The 12545-nt window shown below is 37.5% G+C and overlaps 1 protein-coding gene and 1 pseudogene across 3 annotated transcripts; one reads left to right on the plus strand and one right to left on the minus strand.

The window, feature by feature from the left end:
* Positions 1 to 1616: 1616 nt before the first annotated feature.
* Positions 1617 to 3821, plus strand: LOC145568035 (berberine bridge enzyme-like 22 pseudogene; annotated as a pseudogene).
* A 1053-nt stretch (positions 3822 to 4874) lies between these two features.
* Positions 4875 to 9528, minus strand: LOC145568144 (uncharacterized). Of its 3 annotated transcripts, XM_081627578.1 has the most exons (4): positions 9057 to 9528; positions 8575 to 8899; positions 8081 to 8193; positions 4875 to 5942 (listed from the first exon to the last, which is right to left on the minus strand). In XM_081627578.1, the coding sequence occupies exons 2-4, from the start codon at positions 8686 to 8688 to the stop codon at positions 5384 to 5386; spliced, it is 786 nt and encodes a 261-aa protein (XP_081483704.1). In that variant the 5' UTR covers positions 8689 to 8899; positions 9057 to 9528; the 3' UTR covers positions 4875 to 5383. The 3 variants fall into 3 exon arrangements, with proteins under 3 accessions (XP_081483704.1, XP_081483703.1, XP_081483705.1); XM_081627577.1 differs by lacking the exon at positions 9057 to 9528 and having other exon boundaries at positions 8575 to 9026; XM_081627579.1 differs by lacking the exon at positions 9057 to 9528 and having other exon boundaries at positions 8081 to 8178; positions 8575 to 9021.
* Between the last annotated feature and the right edge of the window lie 3017 nt (positions 9529 to 12545).

Consider the following 12545-nt stretch of genomic DNA (forward strand, 5'->3'; position numbering starts at 1 on the left):
CACATTTCAGTTAAGACTTGTAGTGGCTATTTCTATTTCTATACACTCACAATCAGCCAATAATGTGCAAAGTTTCTGCACTAATTTAATTACAACATGCATTAGAATGATACTTGTAGTGGCTATTTCTATTTCGATCCAAAATAACATATAAAAATAACCTATGTAATCACTCGATCAACAATACATGTAAGCTTCAGATAGAGGGTAATTAGGAAATCATGATCGATACAAGAATGACAAATAGACTATAAAGCTCTGTTTTTAGCAATGAATGAATTAAGATGGTAAATGTATAAATGTAAAGTTGCAAACTACAAACAATGCACTAACTATATTAAGATGAAATAACAATAGTGTGATTAACTTTGCTGGGGTATGAAATCAAGGTCTCATGGATTAAAAATAAGGAAGTGATGACTTGCTTTTAAGTGCCTACCTACTTTATTAGTATGAGGCCTTTTGAGAAGGTGTCTAAAACAAATCCGTGCAGGTTAGACCTAAAACAATCAATATCATACTAATTAATGTGGAGTTATGGTGTGCATGTTGCCTAACAAAGTGAATTGTCTGGGCCCAACAAGTGGTATTAAAGCCGATGGTTTAGTTGGGACAAACACGGAACCCATAGGTGTAGAGTGATGTGGCTCAATGACGTGGGTAACAAACCTTTGGAGAACTAATTCTATTCAATTTATTTTAGAAACTTATTATTCGTAGTTATTTATGTCAAAAACAGAATAGATCAGATATCAATACTCTTGCCGATTGCGAGTTGTATCTACTTTGGCAAATTTCCCGAAATAGAGTGGCAATTTTCTAGTTACAATCACAAAATACAACACATTATAACATATGTGCAAATTCAACATACTCCTCATCAGCAAACCCAACATTACTCCCATTTGTGCTTCAAACCTAGAATAATGATGATAACATTAGAATTACTTACATGTCTATATATCTTTATGTATCCTTTGGATTCTTCCTAAGAACTTGTAGTACTTTGAGCCCAACCATTACTAATCAACAGAAAAAATAACATTAATGCCAAAAATCTTCCCTATGACAGATAAGCATCCATGCGCAGGTGCATGAAGCAATTTCAACACATGGAACAAGTGTGCATGGCATAAGCTGCAGGTAGATCACTCACTCAGTTACACCCCCTCCCCGAGGGGTGAGCGACAGATCAAAGTTTGGAAAGAGAAGGTCACGGCGGATATTCAGCCTTACAGCACGCTCATAAAAAATGTAGCTCAAACTACCTAGCTTCTGCATTACATTATAAAATACAACTTTGATCACATCATAACTTTCATCGCATATGCTGTTTATTGAACTTGTGTGTACTCACCCAGTCAAGCATATACAAAACCTTAATATAATGTCTACAGATGTTAAATTATCAATTAGTATAGTTGAGAAAATTAATTATACAGAACAACGCATGATTTTCACATAAAATTCCTAACCAATACTGCACAAATCCAAATAAATAGATCAGCTGGTTATTAGTCTTCAGATATCTATAATCCAACTTCACAGCTCTCAAATAGTATTCACCTAGTTTCAGACACTAACAATCTGTAAATCTCAGCACCTAAAAACTGCAGATGAATAAACTTAAGGCTTTTGCATCATCATTGAGATCAACAGTTTTCCTGCTTATGATCTTACTATTTACTAAACCAATAAACTCCAAAGATTTTCTTCAATGCATGGCCTCTAAGTTCTCTACTACTAATGTTTATACAAAAGAATCAACTTTATATTCCTCCCTATTATTAAAATCACAGAAAAACCCAAGGTGGCTGAACTCCACCTTGGCCTTTAAACCCCTGTACATAGTTACCCCATCTCAGGAACTTGAGATTGGAGTTACTGTCCTCTGCAGCAGAGAGCATGGCCTTCAGGTGAGAGTTCGGAGTGGAGGCCATGACTACGAGGGCCTATCCTACCTGAGCAGAGCTCCTTTTGTCCTCATTGATCTTGTCCACCTTCGTGAGATCAGGATCAACATGGAGGATCAGACGTTATGGGTTCAGTCCGGGGCAACGCTAGGGGAGCTCTATTACAACATTGCACAGAGAAGTAGTACCTACTGTTTCCCTGCAGGTGTGTGCCCTACAGTCGGAGTCGGAGGCCATATCAGTGGGGGTGGGTTAGGGTTCCTGACAAGGAAGTACGGTCTGGCGGCTGATCATGTGGTGGATGCTCGCTTGGTTGACGTGAATGGGCGAGTTTTAGACCGGAAGTTGATGGGAGAGGAACTGTTTTGGGCTATTAGAGGTGGTGGAGGGGCAAGTTTTGGGGTGATTACTGCATGGAAAATCAAAATGGTTCCAGTTCCACTTACTGTAACAGTTTTTACAGTTCATAAAACTCTTGAGCAAGGTGCTAATAAGCTCGTTGACCAATGGCAGCAGATTGCAGACAAGTTGCCAGATGATCTGTTCATTAGGATCATAGTTCAGAATGTGGGTGGTGGAAGTTATGGTGTAAAGAAAACTGTTCAAGCTTCTTTCAACTCTATGTTTCTTGGGAAAGTTCAGAGGTATCAGTAATAACATGCATATACAAGTCTGCTTTTTTCACACACCTGCTTATTTGCACACAACAGCCAACCTAGTGTCTATTCTATACATCAGTTTCCTGGTTGACCTTTGTGGTCAAACAAAGGCCAGTAAATCTTCTCACAAATTCCCACCATTTAAACAAACTCCAGTACACAGTCTTAAACCTAGACTAGTAGAGAGAGATTTTCATCCAAACTATGGCACTTGACTCGACTACTAGTCTACTAATGATGGACACGTACTCGTGGCCAAATATAAGGCATGTCATTTTCTAATAATTTTGAATGCTTTTGATCTAAACTCCTAATAAAGTATCAAGTGTATGTACCTTAGAAATGTCAAATATTTAACTCAAGTAATTGAAGACAAACAGAACTTTGAGTAAGATAGCTTCTGTGCAGAACAAATTTCCAAAGTTTATGGAGTACAAAATAATTCTTGATAATTGTTATTAAAAAAAAAAGGCAAATAAAAAAGACTAGTATACAAATAAATGCATGTTTCTTGCTATTTCCATAGTGAAATCTGACATTATCTAAATTCTATCACTTCAACCACAGCCTAATCTCAGTGATGAAGCTAATCTTCCCAGAGTTGGGAGTGGAGACAAAAGACTGCAAAGAAGTGAGTTGGATTGAATCAATTCTATACTTTGCTGGGCACCCAAGCGGCACGTCAAGGGAAGTTCTCCTAGACAGAGATCATCAACTTTATGAGAGCTACTTCAAGGCGAAATCTGACTTTGTAAACCAAATCATACCTGAAACTGCCCTTCAACAAGCATGGGAGAGACAATTACAGGTAGATGAGGCTTACATGGTGATGGAACCACTTGGTGGGATGATGAACCACATACCGGAAACCCAATTAGCTTTCCCTCATAGAGGAGGAAACCTATATAACATACAGTATATAGTGAAGTGGAAGGTGAATGAGGCAGAGGAAGCTAGAAGGCATATTCACTGGGTGAGAATGCTTCATACTTTTATGAGTCCATATGTTTCTAAGTCTCCAAGAACTGCCTATTTTAATTATAGGGACCTTGATTTGGGCATTAATGGGATTAATGGATCTACAAGCTATATGGAGGCTAGAATTTGGGGTACCAAATACTTTAAGAATAATTTCGAGAGGTTGGCCAAGGCGAAGAGAAGAATTGATCCAAGTAACTTCTTCAGAGATGAGCAGAGTATTCCTCCTTTTGGCTAAAAGGAGAAAGCACAGAAGGTCTTGTGTGTCTAGTTCCAGTGCAACATACACTCTATGTAAATTGATGCCAAAAACTATTGTCTTTGCAGAATAGAAAACCGCTAATAGCCCAAAAAATATAATGAAAAGTGAAATCTTTTCATGGTCTTGGACTATTGCAAATCCAACATTCCTTAAGGGCACAAAAATTGAGCAGGAGAAGTAGAGAGAAAAAGGGGGTGAGTGAGTGAGGGTTCCGACTGTAGAGAAAAGGTATAGAGAAAATCTTACCAAAATTTAACAACTTAGTGAGGAGAGGGAACAAATGTCACACAAAAGAATCTTGGTCTAATTAGGGCATAGTAGCTTAAGGTGGTAGTGACCATTTCATCATAATGAAAAACAGGTAGAAAGGATACTTCTTATAATCTTACATTACAATTCTAGAGCAGGTCCATTAAGTTCTAGAGTTTTTTCTTACCAGAAGATTGAACAAACATCGAGCAGTTTTTAATTAAAACCAAAAAACACCTTCAATTAAAAAAGGGAAACCCTATTGGCTTACTGCAAGTCTTTTATATATATTACCTGAATCAACTGAACTTCAGAACAAAAGTTTGCTCAAAGACCATGTTTGACATACAACCTCAACCTGAATCAACTGAACTTCAGAACAAAAGTTTGCTCTGTGAAGTTGAAAGTAATATATCCTAAACCATCAAATCACAACCTTTAAACTGGAACTTTCTGCCATTATTGACATCCATAGATTTTTTTCAAGCCCTAAACCAGCACCTGCTCAAGCATCTCATAAATCATTATCATGCTGGTGTACTAAATTCCCTAAACCAGATTGTGTTCAGCTGTGTTTTTCTCATTCAGGAGCTCATAATGATGAGCAGATAAATTTCCAAATGAGCAGGTTGCAGCCTTGGGTATATCTAAAGCTAGTTACCAATTAGTCTTAAGTTCAGCTACCATCATAAGATCAAAAATCACAAAGACTGGCATGATAGCAGAAAAAATAAATCAACATATATTCAGGCACTGAAGTTTCCAAGCCATCTTTTGCAAGAAATAGATGAAAAATAGAATTGAGAACAGGGTCGTAACCATGGAAGGAGAAAAGAAAAAAAATGAGATTGAACTTACAGATTTTTCCAACAGTCAAATTGATGATTAATATCAGCAGAAAACATCAAAATTTCAACTTGCCAGTCTGACATCTTGAACAAAGAGCAACATTACAGCTCCCTTTGAATATTAATCCAATAAGGCCTCCATCAGTTATCTAATTACAAGTATACAACATATCTAGGAATTAAGCTGCGTACACGTGGACGTCTCCAGATCTAACCTCAACGAAATTGATACTAGGCTGTGGTTATAATGGATAGGAGTGGGGTACCAATTTGTTCCAGCATTAAGAGTCAAACATGCGGTCAACTTATAGCTTTTCTCATCATTAATCCCACAACAGATAACTTCGCAGTTCGCCCCAACAATCTTCATATGTCTTCACCGATAAAAGAAAAAAGAAATACAATCTTCATATGTGGGCCGTACAAGCGTCAGACACCAAACATTGATACCAACAAACCGATTTCATATGACAGCTAGTCCAGAGATATGATTCTCTCGACCATAGTCACTGCCATTGAATCCTTTCTTTCATCAAATTCAGGATCAGAAGAAGGTAAGACAGGACATCCTTCATCATGGTATTCACGTTCATCATCCAAAGGTTTCAAAAATGAGCAAGATCGAGTTTCAGATTCAACATTCTGCATTCCCTCTTGAGCTCCAGTAAATCCTAGATCAAATGTTGATGAGCATGAAGGCTGGGCTCTCATCTGCACAGATCGTAAAAGAGCAGCTTTCCTTAAGTCCCCTGAGTGGCATATATCACTCGGTGAAGAAGGGAATCTTCCTTCAGTATCAGAACCTCTCTGACGAGGTTGAGAAGAACCTGAGAAGGTACTGCATCCATTTGAAGGCTGTGAGGTGGTAGGAGGACTAGAGCAAAATGCACCAACTGGTTTATATCTATACGGGGAGACAGGACTAGTAGGACGGCTTTCAGATTGCGATGAGCAGGCACTCATGGGAGTTTCATAATATCGTGCATCATCTAAGTCTTCAGACATGGGTGAATACTGTAAGGGCAATTCATCTCTGCAATGAGTGTAAACAAATGTTAGATCAAACATTCAAAACGTTTAACATATACGTACAAATGAGGGTTTCAAGGGTTGTTCCTTCTTTCTTGGTTGGACAGGTTAGAAAAGCAATATTCAGCGAAAATTATAATAATACATAGAATCAAAGTGTTATAAATCAGAATGAAATTATCTCCAAAACACCAAGTGACCAAACAATTTGCAAAAAAGAGAAACAAATGATAGTTGGAAAATCAATTGGAATCTGAGTTGATGATTAAGTTTTCTGGATAGGGCAACGATGTGACTCTAATAGAGCAGAAATCAAATGTTAGGTTTTACCTAATAGTTCTCCCCAGGGGATACGTAAGCTGCACATATAAAGGCAAGTATCTACTGCATAACATACTTTGAGGTTTGAACAACAGTATTTTCCATTTCCATCCTTCATGCCAATGAGGTAGAATTGTGCATTATCAGTACTAGCCTTGAATACCACTTTTTTTGCGATAAGGAGAAGCAAAACTGGTCATATGCAATTGGAATTTACAGATATCTTTTTACATGCCTCATCCACAAATCCTACCTATTTACATGAAGTGCCTAAAGTCAACTCTCCCACTTGAAAAGAAAAAAGACAAACGGTGTGTAAACCTCCTTTTGTGAATTTAACAAGTGTAATAGTGTGTGATACCCTCAGATTCCTCACTGTAGGAAATAATGATAATAGAATTGAAATTCTATACATAAGCAGAAATTGGAACCAAAATCTTCTGTGGTTTATTCTGGTTATTTTACAGAAAGAGGCAGAGTGGTTCTCATGCTTCCATTGCAAGGCTTGAAAGGCCAAAAGCACACACTAATCAACTTTAGTATGCAGGAGGTGTGTAGCGTGGCATTAGTTAGCTAAATCTTACCAGCTTATGTATTTAACAAGTCAAGATAACATTATGCACTCATGTACTTTAAATCCAGATTATTCTTGCACTGTTGTCGCATGAATAAATGAAATCTCAATATCTAAACAAAATATTATGTGTGCAATAAGCAAAGGAATATACCCATTTATCCCTTTGCTGTTTTAGTAATACTGTAGAGAAGAAACCAAAAAAGTTTTTCGAGAGAAAAGTACTTTAATGGAAGAAGAGTTATGGTCTGGTAGGAAGTCTTCATAAGGTGGGTTGTTCTGCCAGGCGCCAGCTGATTGGGTGGCTCTAAAATTAAATAGCGCAGTGAAAGTTAGTCCACTGTTGGCTGAAGGCAAAGGCTTGTAAGGAATACCTTGGCTGCTTTTGCTTCAGCCTTTATTGCTAATCTTTAAGGCTTTCACCTCTCTAAAGCCTAGCTCATGGCCCTCTCAAGGGTACTTGACCTGAATGAAAACTTTGCTTCCGCAAATTGGTAATTAAGGTTTATAATGAGAGAAGTGTATGATACCCTAAGATTCACTGTGAAATTGCAATTCGTGTAAAGGAACCAAATTGCAAGGGTCCGATCTAGCAATTGGTAGGATAACTACTGAGGATATTAAAGAGGTGGCTTAGCCATGTTTAATTTCCATTTTACTTTCTTATAGTTTATACAGAGCTAGCCCCTCATTTGCATCAATAAAAATATCTAAATTTACCCAACTCAAAACTTCATATAAAAAGCCTCTTACGGATGTTGATGTGTGGTAGACTGGTAGATCATCTACCCATGAGGCCGATGGACATCTACACCATTGATCCAAAAGTTTCAGAGAACAGATATGCTAATTCTCCTCGACTAAAACACATTTCGTATTACACATACTATTTCAGGAACAGACCAATCTCTGTCAGCACCTTGCATTCTTGCATACTGACATATATCATGAGGACAGATTAATACATGTAACAAGCGATAATATCCACCCAAAGTACACACAATTCAATATTGCAAAAGGTTAACAACTTTGGCTACTCAATTTAAACATGGATTTATGTAAAGGTGTGAGACTCAAGTAAACAGATGCATCAAGTGCCCACATTCAAGTCAAAATATTGAATTTCTAACACAGGAATACCAGGTTCAATGCACGTTGCAGGTAACATGGGTAAACAAGAATAATCATTTGATTATTGAACACAAATACTGAAATGCATGAAATCAAACCCCAAAAAACCACCTCACCTTGAATAGAACATGCTTTCAGACCTCGCCGGAGAATCCAACAGGTTTTCAGGAATTGGGTCTCCCACAGTCAAACAATTTAAGCTTGATGCCATCATCTGAAAATATTCCCACTATTTTCAAACCCTTAAATCAACAAGAACAACAACTACTGAGCTCTACACTATCAGAAAGACAGAAACTATGCAAACAAATCAAAATCCCATATCTTCAGCATCATCATACCAAAGTCTTCACCTTTTCTTTACTATATTAATTAGGAAATCGATAACAACCCCCTAAGGATGGTTGAGTAGAATAACACATCGACACGTGATTTTATCATGAATTCCGAAATTATTGGTAATTTTTCATTTAACTGCACACAAACATTCAGGCAGACTTTTTGATCAATATAACATACTATCATACTATTACAAGTAAAATATAAAATCATTCATACCCAAATAATAATTGTTGAAAATAAATAAATAGATATAAAATAGAAGAGAGACCTCACTGAGATAACGCTTATGAGAATGAAGATTATCGATGTAAACTTCATCTTCAGGATCTCTGCTTCTCTTCCCACTTGGAGATGGTGTTGGAGAGTTGGTTTCTGATCCCATTTTTTTTTTCAATTTTTTTTTTTTTTTTTTTTTTTTTTTTTTTTTTTTTTTTTTTTGTGGGTATTTAGGAATTGAGATAGTTCGTTTCCTTTTCCAATAATCCCTCTAATTTGTCTGGTTTCTAATATTTTCTGGGATTTGTAAATTATGAAGAAGACAAGCTGACATCAGGAGAAATTTGGCAAGGATAACTGAGCTCTCATTCTTCGTCCTGTCAAAATTCAGACCATATAGGGAAACTTTTCAGAAATTGCTCCAAGAAATAACGGCCAAATCTCTTGGTGCAGACTATAAGGGGCCGTTTGGTTCGCACGGGGTAATCGGAATGGAATGAATAAAGGGAAAGAGAAGGAATAGAATGAAAATACCTAAAAATTGGGGTGTTGTTTGTTTTAAAAACAAAGGGAATGAGACCCCCCAGTCCCACCACCACACAACCACCTGTAACATTCACTCTCCAACGTTCCCACCACCAAACCAGTCGCCGCACCTCCCTCACCCTGCGCCTCCCTTCTCCGACGGTCCCCGCCCCTTGCAAAACCTTCCTCTGCCCCGAAAAAAACCCTAGATCGAAATTGAACAAGGGCGGTGAAGGGGACACGATGGCCAGGGGAGTGCTTTTGCGGGGAAGGGGACATGTGGCGAGGGTCGGGGAAGGGGCGGCGAGGGTCGGCGAGGGTGGTGGGAGGGCTGGGCGGCGGTTTGACGGGGATAGGGAGAGCTGGGCTGGGTGGTGGGAGGGTTTTGCGGGGGCTATGGATGTTTTTGCGGGGGAGGGGAGGGCGGCGAAGGTCGGGGGAGGGGCAGCGGTGGTCGGGGGAGGGGCGGCGGTGGTCAGGTATGTAGGTGGGCTGGTTTCCGGTGGTGTTGGTAGGTGTGAAGGTGGTGATGTGGTGGTGTGAAGGTGGGTAGGGAATGGGAATGGAAATACCTAAGGGGGTGGGGAATGAAGTTAGAGGAATTTGGGGGAATGAAGAGGGTAAAGGGAATGAAAGAATATGCTTAACAAACAACAACAAAGGAAATCGGGGTACTTGATTCCCATTCCCTTTCCTGAATACCCCCAACCAAACGGCCCCTAAGTGGGTTAGGAGATAATTGACATAGACGGAATTTGATTAAGTTATTACCCAAATTAATTTACCATGCATTTCCTCCGTTTCTTTATAATTGCAATACACATTTTGTCACGGTATTTGAGAACAGTGGACCTTAGATGATATAATACATTTAAAATAGGGTTAAGAGTAATTATACAATTTTCACCGTAAAAATGAATAATGTGTTGCGACTATTATGAAATGTTGCAACTATCAAGAAGCAGAAGAGTGTATCTTGACTGAGAAAAACGAAACAACCATTGTTACACAACGTGGAAAGTCATTGCTTGAGACAATGGAACAAGCACGCATTATATTGTTATATGTGAACTATAAGAGACTTGAGAGGAATGAGAACATTTTATTGTTAATCAAGGTCTGGATGAGGAAGAATGTCCTTAAAAATAACCTCCTTCTTGTTCAGTGCCACCAAGGGTAACTAAGTACACAAATGGCTCGATAATAATTCTAACACCAATATACAATGGTTTACCCTCCCCATCGAGTCCAAAACAAGGAAGCCCATATAGTATTGTCATAGGAAAACGATTGATTAAATGGGCAATGGTATGGGCATCTATGATACATGGACACTTCAACCGTCATGTCGGACACCGACACTCGTTGGAAACACAACGATACGTCTCAAACCGTGTCCTATTATGAGAGGGTTTGTTGAGCTTTAATTTTTAATACGTTCCCTTCTCTTTTTCAACTTTTTTTTAATAAGAAAATAATAGTAAAGTAAGATAGATAAGGTAATAGTTATATAATAGGGGTGCCTTCATATATATAGCTCATTGTTATATGTGAACTATAAGAGTGTTATGATGTTGTTAGTATAATATGGTGTGGTCAAATGAGAAGACCGAATGACAATATAGAACTAAAGAGGGAAAAGTAATCAATTAGGCAAGTAGTACTTTATGCTAATTAATTTGATAATTTTGTAATATTTGCATTTATGATTCTAAGTATAGGTTATGTATATGAATTTTAACATCTCATACCCGCGGGTCGCGTCCTTTATTTTGAGATTGACGGTTTTCCGTATCTGTGTTATTACCGTTCTTGTGCAACCTGTTGGATACTTAGATAGGCATAAACATTGTGAACAAATCGCGAATAATCCACAACTTCGTCGTAAAGGTTACTTTGTTTCTGATATCATCATAATACACTACTGATATGTGTGAGTGGCCATCATATACATTCTCCCACCAAAACTCAAAAATAGCAGAAAGAGAAGAACTATCTGGAAAAGTGAAAGACAACTAGAATAGCTTATTCCCCTAGCTTTTAAAGATTTTATATGTAACACCCCGATTTACTAGCTAATAATAAACAATAAATAAAGGAAAAATAAACAAGTTTTGAATAAAATTGCGAAAACATACACCTAAATCGAAGGTATTACCGCCACACTCAACAACATGTTAAGTGCTAAGGCTTACAAATCCCAACTATACAACTCAATAAAGCTAAGTGAGCTATTTATACAACTTTAGAAACTCGTTTTAAAAACACTAATCGAAACACTTGAGCTCCTTTAGCTACGATTTAAAACTCAATATTTGGGTACTATAATCTACCCTCTTTAAAACAAGTTTCGTCCTCGAAACTTAAAATAGAAAAATTTAATACCCCCTCCATCTCTTTATTTTCTCTTTATTATGTGAGTAATAAATGTTAGAAAAAGAACTCTAATAAAGAGACGGAGGTAGTAATAACTTCACCCTTAGTTAAACCAGACATGTATTAACACAAGTTTTTTTCTACCAAAGTAAAAGGGTGGGTGTTCATCACAATACCCATATACATCCCTAAACAACAATTTAAAAATTAATGGAAATTTTGCATTAAACCACCTTTTATAACCCTTTAATTGCAGGAAACCACCTTATAAATTTTTTTTGGCAAAAACACACCTTAATCGTAAATTTTTTTGCAATCACACACCTTATTCCGGAAAATACCCATTGACCTTGTATTCCGGGGTTGACTCGACCATGAGACGCCCTAAAACCGCTAACCCTCCCTTTTCCCCAGCCACCCACTTCACGAAGGTACGAGAATTGGGTTTAGGGCTTGAGGGTTGGGTTTAAGGACGGGAATTGGGAAAGGGAGGGGATGAGGACGTCGGCGACGAAGGAGGGAGGTGGTCGCCGGCCACTGGAAGTGGGTGGCTGGGGAAAAGGGAGGGTTAGCGGTTTTAGGGCGTCTCATGGTCGAGACAACCCTTGAAACCAAGTCAATGGGTATTTTCCGGGAAAAGGTGTGTGATTGCAAAAAATTTTACGATTAAGGTGTGTTTTTGCGAAAAAATTTTTATAAGGTGGTTTCTTGAAATTAAAGTGTTATAAAAGGTGGTTTAATGTAAATTTTCCAAAATTAATTAATAAAACTATAAATATATAATTGAAATTGATTAAATAAAAAAGCTAAAACTTTATAAAGAATGTAGACCACAAATTATAAGAATAAATAAATCGTACTTGATTGTATTAAGAATAACAATAGCATCAACTAAATATTACATTGAGTAAATTGTTAATTTATAAATAATTTTAGATAATTTATTAATACATGAATAACTTTAATATTATTTGTTTTATCCTAATTTTTTCATATTTTATTAAGTAATTTTATTTCGAATATTAGTTGGTATTATAAAAAAGAATGATATTGTTCACAAAACATGAACATGACCCTCATAGATTGTCCGGCTAAAATGGTGCCATCGAAAGAGACTAAATA

This window comes from Chenopodium album, chromosome 11 (assembly GCF_948465745.1).
Source record: "Chenopodium album chromosome 11, dcCheAlbu1.1, whole genome shotgun sequence".
NCBI lineage: Eukaryota > Viridiplantae > Streptophyta > Magnoliopsida > Caryophyllales > Amaranthaceae > Chenopodium > Chenopodium album.